At 25.9% G+C, this 10,884-nt stretch overlaps 1 protein-coding gene across 1 annotated transcript; it reads right to left on the reverse strand.

The window, feature by feature from the left end:
* Positions 1-7,973: 7,973 nt before the first annotated feature.
* On the reverse strand, positions 7,974-8,333 carry LOC117178408. Its single transcript, XM_033369835.1, has one exon. The coding sequence runs from the start codon at positions 8,331-8,333 to the stop codon at positions 7,974-7,976; it is 360 nt and encodes a 119-aa protein (XP_033225726.1).
* Positions 8,334-10,884: the final 2,551 nt, after the last annotated feature.

Raw genomic sequence — 10,884 nt, forward strand, 5'->3', positions numbered from 1 at the left:
TATATTTATAAATAGATTTGGTATTGGCGGTTTGTAACCTAAACCCTATTTTTACTGCATTTGTATATTTTTTCTCAAAGATGTGCTCAAATTAACTATAAAGTAGTTTTTGTATTTTTATGACTTTAATCATTTTTATAATAAATCATTTTTACGACTTAAACTCATATTTATTATCAAATGAACATAGTATAGTATTTTCTCCTGATGGAGGAACCTTTGTGGTGGTGAAAATTTAAAAAAATATTTTATCTATTTGAAAAAAAATTTCCTTGATTAAATATAGTAGACCCTCGATTATCCGGCCTTCGATTATCCGAGGCTCCGCGTTATCCGAGGCAACGGGACTCATCCAATCACTCCGCATTAACCGAGCTGTATGCTCGGATAATACGGAGAATCATTAATAAATTTTTGCATTTATTTTTCCACTTAAAATATATCCAAAATAGATAACTCTTCCGAATTTTATACTTGTTCCGTATTATCCGACTTTTCGCTTATCCGAGGTATCTCCTCCCCAAATTACTTCGGATAATCGAGGTTCTACTGTAATGTCTAATAACATGTTCTCAACTTTAAATAACTTCTTTTTTGTGCTATTCTATAATATACTCTATATGATTTTTTTATAATTAATAAAAATTTTGATTCTTAACCGAGTACTTGGGAGAAATAAGTTTTGAAGAACAAGAAAAAATCTACCTGAACCAGGATTTTTGGCCAAGGCATTGAAGGTTGAATTTTACAAATTTTAAAATTCTCAAAAATTTGAACTTTTTAATTAAAGAAAAATTCATAATTGAAAATATCAAAATTGTGCTATTTAAAACACTAGAATTATTCACAGAAATTTGGTATTCTATTCCTTTTTTTAAAATTTTTAATGTAATATCTAAAAATGGTTCAATTTATAATTTAAGATAAAAAAAGATCTTTTTAAATTAAAAATATATCATTGGGAGGTTTCAAAGGTGAATATTTATATTAAATAATGCAGTAATAATTAAACGATTGAAAATTCAAAAATTAAAAATTTATTGATGTGTGTGTTTAAAATTTAAAAATCTATTCTTTAATTCTAAATCAAAATATAAGTTATTCACTAATGGAATAATTTTAGAGTTCTGAATTATCCTTATCAAAGCTAAATTTCGAATAAATGTTCAATTTTCCTTTTATAAGTTTTAATTTTTAAATTAAAATTAATAGCAAATTTTGAAAATTGATATTCTTCAAACGATTTCAATTTACTTTAAATCAATTAAATTTTAAGAATACAATTTTATTATTTCACACAGTAAATATAACGATAAATTCTTTTTTTGTTTGTTAAAAATTTGTTCATCAATTTTAATGTAGAGTTATAATTTTTTATATCATTTCAATTTCAAATTCTCAAATTTAAAAAGCTGTAAAATTTAAAAATTTAATTCAGCTTTTCCATTAAATTTGTTAAATTTTAATTGCTTTGAATTGAAAATTTCAACCAGTTTTTAATTTTTAATTCATTCAATTTTAAGCGCTTTTGACGTTAAAATATTCAATAGAAATTTTATTGAACTCTGAGAATATTGAATTTTTTAAAAGTTTTGAAATGGTTCTATTTTTTAAATTTTAATCTGAAAACATTGAGTTTAAAGATTTTTTATTTGAAAATGAAATTGTTCAATTTTGAACGCTTTAAGTTAGAATTTATACAGTTTAAAATAATTTTAAATAAAATTTTCAAGATTTGGTGTGAAACTTTTCAATTTTCGAAGCTTTCGATTAAAAATTTTTCAATTTAAATTTAACGAGAAAAGGTTATAAGTTCACATGGGGAAGAGTGAAGTTTAATCAAAACAATATGAATTAAAAAAATTTAATATTTGATATTTCAACCAAAAATAAATTTAATTTTAAATACCATTCCGTTGAATTTTAAACCAAACAGAAAAAATTTTCAACAAATAGTTCAATTTGGTACAAAAATAATAGAATTCCTAACCCGAACAGTTAATAAAGTTTCAACTCAAACATATCAATTCTGAAGAGGAAAATTTATTTATGGCGATATGGTACAATTTTTAACTGAAACCTATGACTTTTCAAATAAAAACTAAATTTGTTAATTTACAAAGTAAAAAATTGATTTTCAATAAAAGGAATATTTACAAATTGGTTTAATTGCAACTAAGCAGGTAAATTTTCAAACAAAGGTAAAACTTTGCTACCAAGATGGACGAATTTTCAACGGAATATATCAATTTTGCACTGAATAATTCAATTTGAATCTAAAAATGATCAATTTTCAATTAAGAATTAATTAGTTGAAGTTTCTGTTTTAAGAATTATTCTTATTTGGAATAAATTTCAGTTCCATTATAAATTTGTAAGAAATTAAAAGTTAAATTATTTTAATTTTAAACAGTTTAAAAATCATGAAAATGCTTCGAAATTTCATTTTAAATTCTTGAAATATCTACATGCTGTTTTAAATTTAATCTTTTTTTTTAAATTCTGCCAAAATAAAGAAATTTTGTCTCCTATTAAATTTTTTAAAATCATTTTGAAAGTTTAAATTAATTTTGAATTTTTTTAAAATTTTCTAAATATCTCTTTGACTTAATCGATTTTTTTCTAAGAATAAAAGGTGTGCAATTGTTATTTATATATTGAAATTCAACAATTTTACCTACAAATTAAATTTGGTTAAATAGAAAAATTGAAATTGTAACGTTAAAAGTTTAGTTTTTTTTTAGTTTTTAAAATTTAATTTATAATAACGGATTTTAAACAATCCTTCAGATATTTCTAAATATTAAGTGAAATAAAATAGTTTCTGAAGCTTCAATAGAGTGTTCACATTTTTTTAACTAATGAGACTTTCCAATTAAAACAGTTTAATTTTTAACTCTAAAAACTGGATATTTTAAAATTGTGATCTGATTTTTTAAAAGAATTTTTTTAAAATCATGAATTAATTCAGATTTCATCAACTAAAAATTTTTTTATCAATAATCTTATATTAAAAATCCATCTGCTTGTAAAAAATGTTATTTTTTAAATAAAAACGCAGCTGTTTGGTTGAAAATCTGGATGAAAGTTTAACTTTTTAAAGAAAAGTTTGTAGTTTTTTATTAAAAATTCATCTTTCTTGGATAAATTGCAACTATTTGGTAGAGCACTGAAATATTTTGTTAAAAAATGAATCCATTTTTGTTAAAAAATTCGTATTTTTGGATTGAAAATTCCAGTTTTTGCTGTAAAAACTTATTTTTTTGTTGAAAAATTCAATTTTTTATCTTGCGAAGTCAATTGGAACCTTTTTTCGATGAAAAAACATTTTTTTTAAATTAAAAATTCTTCTGCTTTAAGAGAAATTGCATCTTTTTTTTAAATAAAAATGCAACTATTGGTAGAAAATTCAACAATTTTGTGAAAATGCTATCCTTTTTGGTAAAAAAATGGTTTTGTTTTTTTAGTTTGAAAATTCAATTTTTTCGTAGACAATTATATTATTATTATTATGTTATTCAACTAATTTGTTTAAAAGATTTGGTTGATTTGGATAAAAAATTAATTATTTTTTTCACAATTAATTTTTTTTATTTGAAAATTCAACTACTTGAGCATAAGTTAAAATACATGGTTAAAAATTTATTTTTTGCATGGAAGGATCATGTGCTTGATTGAAAATTTAAGTTTTCAATGAAAAATACTTTTTTTTTTGTTTAAAATGTAACTTTTTAATTTTTTAAAGATTAATATTTTTCAGTTAAAAATTCGTGTTTATTGTTCAAAATAATAATTTATTACTTTCAATTTTGATTTTTGTTCGTTAAAATTGCATCAGTTTCGTCAAAACTTAATGTTTTGCTGAAAGGTTTTGTTTTTTTGTTTAAAAAATTCAATTTTTATAGAGAAAGACTTGTATTCTGATTTGAAAGTTCAATAATTTAGCTAAACTTTTATTTATAAAAATTTTTTAAAATAATTTTAATTTTTTTTTTATTGAAATATAAACTATGAAATTTTTGTATTGGAAATGTCTTTTTAGGTTATGTATTCAACTGATATGTTAAAAATATAATTATTTTGTTGTAAAGCCATTTTTTATAGTAAAAAAGAAATTTTTTGTGTGAAATAAATTAATAAATTGAAAATGAAAAATTAATTGAGAGAAAATCAGGGAATTTTGAAAAAGTTTTTGGTTTGTCATTTCTCCGGTAGAGGGACTATGAGCGATGTAAACTAACTAAATCTGAATTCGCGCGTCCAAGTTTTCCGAGAGTGGGGACTCCTTATACTACTTCATGGTTTTAATGTTTTAATGCTCAGTTTTGAGGTTAAGTGTAAAAAATTTGTTGCATCACTTGAAAAAATCTATAATTATTTAAAAAAATATATATTCAATGCTTTGTATTAAATAAATTTGAAATTAATGTTTGACGATCTTGTAGAATTTAACAAATAGCAATTACTGAAAGGCAGCTGAATTATGTGTACGATTGTATGTATGTGTGTATAAATACTACTTTTATTTCATTGAAACATGTAATAAAAATAGCAAAAAAAGCTATATTTTTCCTATCCCTGCGAATTGGCCCTGAGTTGACCTATAGCCTGAGGGGTTCGTGTAACTTGAGATTATCATCTAGCACTCCCAGAAATGAAGGCTGGTCACAAACCTGACTGACATACTTAAATGCTATGTACTTTTCCTTTTATATTTCAGATTCAGTTGCTTTGAATCGCATAAATGAAATTCATTATTTTAATTTAAAAAATTTGACAAAAATAAATAAAATAATAGATAACAAATTCGACTGTGGAATTCAAGGAAAAATAAATGCAGTGTAACCCTTAAATAGCCCTTCCTTCTATAACCCTTCCGAAAATCTACGCCGCGCTGCAGGTAGGTGTAACAGGAGCTGTGCGGGGTGCGCAGGATCTGCGGTTTTCATTTAGGCGATCATTCAGGCGTGAACAAACAACAACTGAGCGCGCTATAATGAGTTAGTTCCCACTCGCCGTCAGCCCCAAAATCGGCGCTATAGTAGAGTTTCACTGTATTCAAATTGGAAAATTCCGAAAATTATAGGGACGTCTGAAGCATAGGAACAAATAAAATTTCCGACTCAGGGAAAATCCCGAATTGAAAAATTTACGAATAATAAATTTCCAGAATAATTAAATTTTTGTATACGAAAATACTCTAATTTTATAATGATAAAATTCCTGAATAATAAAATGCTAGGAAAATAAAATATTTGACTTCGAATATTCCCGAAATTTTGGGACTACTTTAAGTTTAAAAATTACCAAATTATGAAATTTGCGAAATAGAAAATTCAACAATTATGAAATTCCATAATTATTGAAATTCCAAATTATAAAATTTCCTAAAGAAAATTGCCAAATCACAGAATATCCGAACTAAAAATTCTGAAATAAAATTCCTAGAAAAAAATGGTCGAATTACAAAATATTCGAAAATGGCCGAATTATAACATATTTATTCTTGAAAATGATTCAATTATAAAATCCTGCAATGATTAAAATCCTGAATAGTAAAATTCCCATAAGAAAATTGCCAAATTATAAAATATTTAAACCAGAAAATTATTAAAGTATAAAATTCTCCTATAATAATAATAATTTATGAAATATCTGCACTTGAAAATTCTCGAATATTAATTCCTCATCATTTAATTTCTGAGTAATAAAATTCCTCACAGGAAATTGCCGAATTATAAAATATTAGAACAAGAAATACATTGAATTATAAAATTATTTGAGTATCAAATTCCTGTATAATGAAATTCCCTGTAGAAAATTGCAGAATTATAAAATATTTGAACTAACAAATTATTGAATTATAAAATGCGTTAAATATTAAATTCTCGACAAATAAAATTCCCCACAGAAAATTGTCAAACTATAAAATATTATTACTATAACATTATTTACTTAGAAAGTTTATTAATCATTAAATTCCCGAATAATAAAATTTCAGAAGAATAATATTCCCATCTGAAAATTGCTGAACGACAAAATATTTGAACCTTAAAATTCCTGAATGATAAAATTTTTTGCGGAAAATGGTCGAGTTATAAAATATTTAAACTAGAAAATTAATTAATTGTAAAATTTCTTAAATATTAAATTCCTCAAAGAAAATTGGCGAATTATAAACTATTCATACGAATCAATTTTTGAATAATAAAATTTCTTAAATTTTAAATTCTTAAATAAATAAATTCGGGAAAAAATTTCTGATTTATAAAATATTTGAACTAGAAAATTATAAATTAAATTATAAATTATATAAAATATGCGTACTAGAAAATTTCCAAATGCTAGAATTCCAGATGGAAAATTTCGATTTATAAAATATTCGTACTTAAAAATTCCCGAATAATAAATTCCTTAATATTAAGTTTCAGAATAATAACATTGAGTGTTTGGGTGCAAGAAAGGCCTACTTGAATTTTTCGTGAGGTCGAAAGCCGAGTCCAGTCTAGTCACGTGACTAAGCTGCTCGCGAGATAAAACAGTGCGAAAGAAAAATTTATCCGTAATAAAAAACGAAACTGGGTAGTTGCAGCAAAATTCTATTTTAAAACTCTAGACTAAATTACATTCAGATAAGAAATTAAAAAGTGACTTCGAAAATAAGAGGTACTCCATTATTTTTGTTTAAATTCGACATTAATTGCCCTCAACTAAAGATTTGAACCAGACGTTCCAATTAAAAATCAATTTTACTGATATCACAAACACTTATTTTTATTTATCGAATATCGAGACATCTCTTTGGTGCCTGGAATTTTCATTAACAGAGATGAATTTGGAAACAAAAATATACCAACTTTTGTTTGAAAATTTAATTATTTTATACAAAGTTATTCTATTTTTCTAGTCATATTTTTTGGTTTAAGTTAATTATTTTCAATGGGAAAGGCAACTATTTCATTTTTGGTTGAGAATTAAGTTCTTTTGGTTAACAATTCTACTATTGGTTATAAATTTAATTATTTTGTTTGAAATGTAACTACTTTGATCAAAGGTCAGCTTTTTGGGTCGAAAATTCAACTGCTTTGTTTCAAATTCGTCGTTTTGGATTACCTCTCCTTTTGGATTAATAATTAGTTTGTCGTTTGAAGTCATATTTTTATTGAAAATTCATCTTTAACGGTTGAAATTTTATTTTTTATAAAGTTTAATTTTTATATTTTCGATTCCGAATGTATCTGTATTGGTTAAACATGTAATTATTTTGTTGAAAGTTAATCTATTTTGTAAAAATTCAACAAAATGAAATTAAAGTCATCTATTTTCACTGAAAATTCATATTTTGTGTACAATTTTGCTAAAGATTCATATCTTTTTGATTAAAATTGACCGTTTTAATTTGAAAAGTCATTAATTGAAGGGGCGAGTGCAAAATTGTTCAAATTTAAGTGTTGACCATCAATACTTGTGGACTATTTTATTGCGCATCTTTTTTGTACGACAAAAAGATTCAAAGTTTTTTTCGTTTTTTAGTTATTTTAGGAAAACAACAATTTTCACAAAAATGAATCAATACTTTTTTGCATTTAACTCTCCAGATTTTTGTCGGGAATTGATATTTTGAAAAATGAAGATTATGTACGGCGTGCTAACTCCCCCCCCCCCGCCCCCTGATGGCAAAAGATTTAAAACTTCTTGAAAAAATTTTTTTGATCTTTAAGGAAGATTTTTCTCACAGGAAGTTGTGAAAATTCGAAACTTCCTTACACAAATTTCTTGTTTATATACGACGTTGGTTCAAATATGATCGAGACAAATACTCTGTCACGTTTATTTACCATCGAAAAAAATTACAGTTTTTCTAGGTATTTCCCCTCACAAGTTACGCATTTTGCCCACCTTTCAGGAAGTTTTTTGATCCCAGTATCGAAGAATTCCTTGGGAAACTCGGACAGCCATGTGCGCACGAACTTCTATACCTCGTCGTCGGTGTTGAATCTTTGACCTCCGAGGGCTTCGTTCAGTGACCCAAACATATGGTAGTCGCAGAGTGATAAATCAGGACAGTGTGGGGGGTGTTCCAGTACCTCCCACCCCAATTTAGATATTGTATCGAACGTGAGACGCGCGGTATGAGGACAGGTGAATTTTTGCTCGAACTTCAACAGTTGAGGAATCCATCGCGCCGTTACTTTGCGATATTGAAGGTGTTCGTGGATGATAGACTCTACACAACCAATGCTGATGCCGAGTTCAGCCGAAATGTCTCGAACATTCATCCTACAATCCTCCAAAATCATTTGTTCTACGCGGCGAATGTTGTCTGGTGTCATGCTGGTTCGCGGTCGAAGATCATGCGGCTCATTCTCGACGGTTTCGCAGCCATTCTTGAATGCTTTGGCCCATTTAAACATGGCAGCTCTACTCAGACACTCACTACCGAACTGATTTCGCAAAGGTAGAAAAATTTTCGTGTTTTTAACGCCTTCCCACACTAAGAAACGAATGACAATACGTTGCGCAACGGCGGTAGACACTTGACGTTCACTCATGTTCGTAGCACGCGCGTGAAACATGCGCTCCCGACGAAAACTATGCAACGATCTTCAAAACATACATGCGCGCCATCTACAGCGTTTGTCTCGATCATATTTGAACCACCCTCGTACATGCATCCCAGATTTCGAAGAAAATATTTTTGAAAATTCACTACACAGCTCTGAAATGTTTTTAGAGTAAGATAATCACTCCAGCAGTCGTAGAATATGTTAAAGAATGTTACATAACATTTTTAAGAAAAATATCAATTCCCGAAAAAGATCTGGTGAGTTTAATGCAAAAAAGTATTGAATCTTTTTTCGTTGAAACTTTTCGTTTTCCTTAAATAAATAAAAAACGAAAAAAACATTGAATTTGTTTGTCGTTCAAAAAATATGCGCAATAAAATAGTCTACAAGTATTGATGGTCAACATTCAAATTTAAACAATTTTGAAAATTTGCTCAGTGGGAAATAATTCTCCGTGCGTTCGAACGCTAAGGTGGTTATTGCGTTGGAAGACTTATTTTTTTATTCAAAATTCATCTTTTTTGGTTGAAAGTTAATTATTTTTATTTAAAATGCTTACTATTCTCAGTGTGGCCACACTCGGAAGAATCTGAAAAAAAAACCGAGAGAAAAATTTTACACCGGAAGATTTTGCATATTTCATAATTCATGCAATATTCATAATTCTGCAATTTTGAAAGGTATAAATGGCAGTGACTTTCTTTTATAGAAGTCACATTCTTTAGTAAAAAAATCTATGGCGTCGTTTTGAATGTCACTTGATACTACATGATATGATATCTATTAATAATATATTTATCACTTTTGAAAGTTCTGTAATTTTAATTTAAAATTAATTTTTAATAATAAATAAATAATAAATAAATTTTTGGAGGTTTCGAATTTGAAATTTCACAGTATTGTTCCAAATAACAATATTTAAAGTATCAGAACAAGTCCACTCTTAAATATTAAAAAAAATTTTATATTAAAATCTTAGGTAGGCAGTTTTGAATTTAATAATTTTAAATGTAAATATAAAGCAATTTCGAATTGAAAATCTTAAAATTGTACAATTTCAAAAATTGGAATCATAGCAATCTAGTTTTGTATTTTTTTTAAATTTTCAACTTCAAATGTAAGGTCTTAACATTTTTTTATTTTCAGTCGAAGAATTAAATACATAAATAATTTTAAATTGCAAAATATTTGATTCCAAAATTTCGAGATTTTAGACAAATTTGTCTAATCATCTTTACTGTCAAATAATAATTTTTTTATGTTATGATAATTTAAAATTCTAGAATTTTCGAAGCTTTGGCTGTAAAAGAATCATTTTAGTTTTTAATTTCAGATTGTCAAATTTTAATGGCTTTGAATTTTAAATTATTTAATTTTGAACGCTTTTAATTATAAAAAATACAATTTCAATTCCTCTGAATTTTAAATTATCTAATTTCTAAAATTTGAATCTTGAAGTATTAAATTTTTAATGTCGTGATTTTTTCATATTTTCGAAATTTTAACCTGAAATCCTCCAATTTTGATTCTTCAATCAAAATAAAATTGTTTAATTATTAGCGATTCGAATTAGAAATTATTGAATTCAACTTATCTCGGTTGGGGCCATCCCAATAATAGTTAAATTTTCAAATATAAATAACTAACTTTCAACCAAAAAATATGACTTTTTAACAAAATAATTAAATTTTTATTTAAAAGAGATCGATATATTCGGAACCGAAAATATTATAATAAAACTTTAGAAAAAATTAACTTTAAAATTTATTATCAATCAAAAAATTAATTATAACTCCAAAGGGACAGATTTTCCTAAAAGACGAATTTGAAACAAATCAGTTGAATTTTCGACCCAAATAGCTGACTTTTGATAAAAGTAGTTACATTTCAAACAAAATAATTAAATTTATAACCAAATAGTAGAATTTGATAAATAAAAATAAGTGTTTGTGGTTTCAGTAAAATTAATTTTTAATTGGAAAGTCTGGTTCAAATCTTTAGTTGAGGGCAATTAATGTCGAATTTAAACACAAATAATCGAGTACCTCTTTTTTGAAGTCACTTTTTAATTTCTTATGTAAATGTAATTTAGTATAGAGTTTTAAAATAGAATTTTGCTGCAACTACCCAATTTCTTTTTTTATTACGGATACATTTTTCTTTTGTCAAATTTTTCTTAATGAAAAATAAATGAGTCAACAGAGAAATGTTGTGAAACATGGTTCTGTCAAATATGAAAGAGCACCCAACCGCTCAATTCCTCGCAAAAAATTGGCAAATTATAAAATATTCGTTCTCGAATATTTGCGAATAATAA

The sequence above is a fragment of the Belonocnema kinseyi genome, chromosome 8 (assembly GCF_010883055.1).
Source record: "Belonocnema kinseyi isolate 2016_QV_RU_SX_M_011 chromosome 8, B_treatae_v1, whole genome shotgun sequence".
Classification (NCBI taxonomy): domain Eukaryota; kingdom Metazoa; phylum Arthropoda; class Insecta; order Hymenoptera; family Cynipidae; genus Belonocnema; species Belonocnema kinseyi.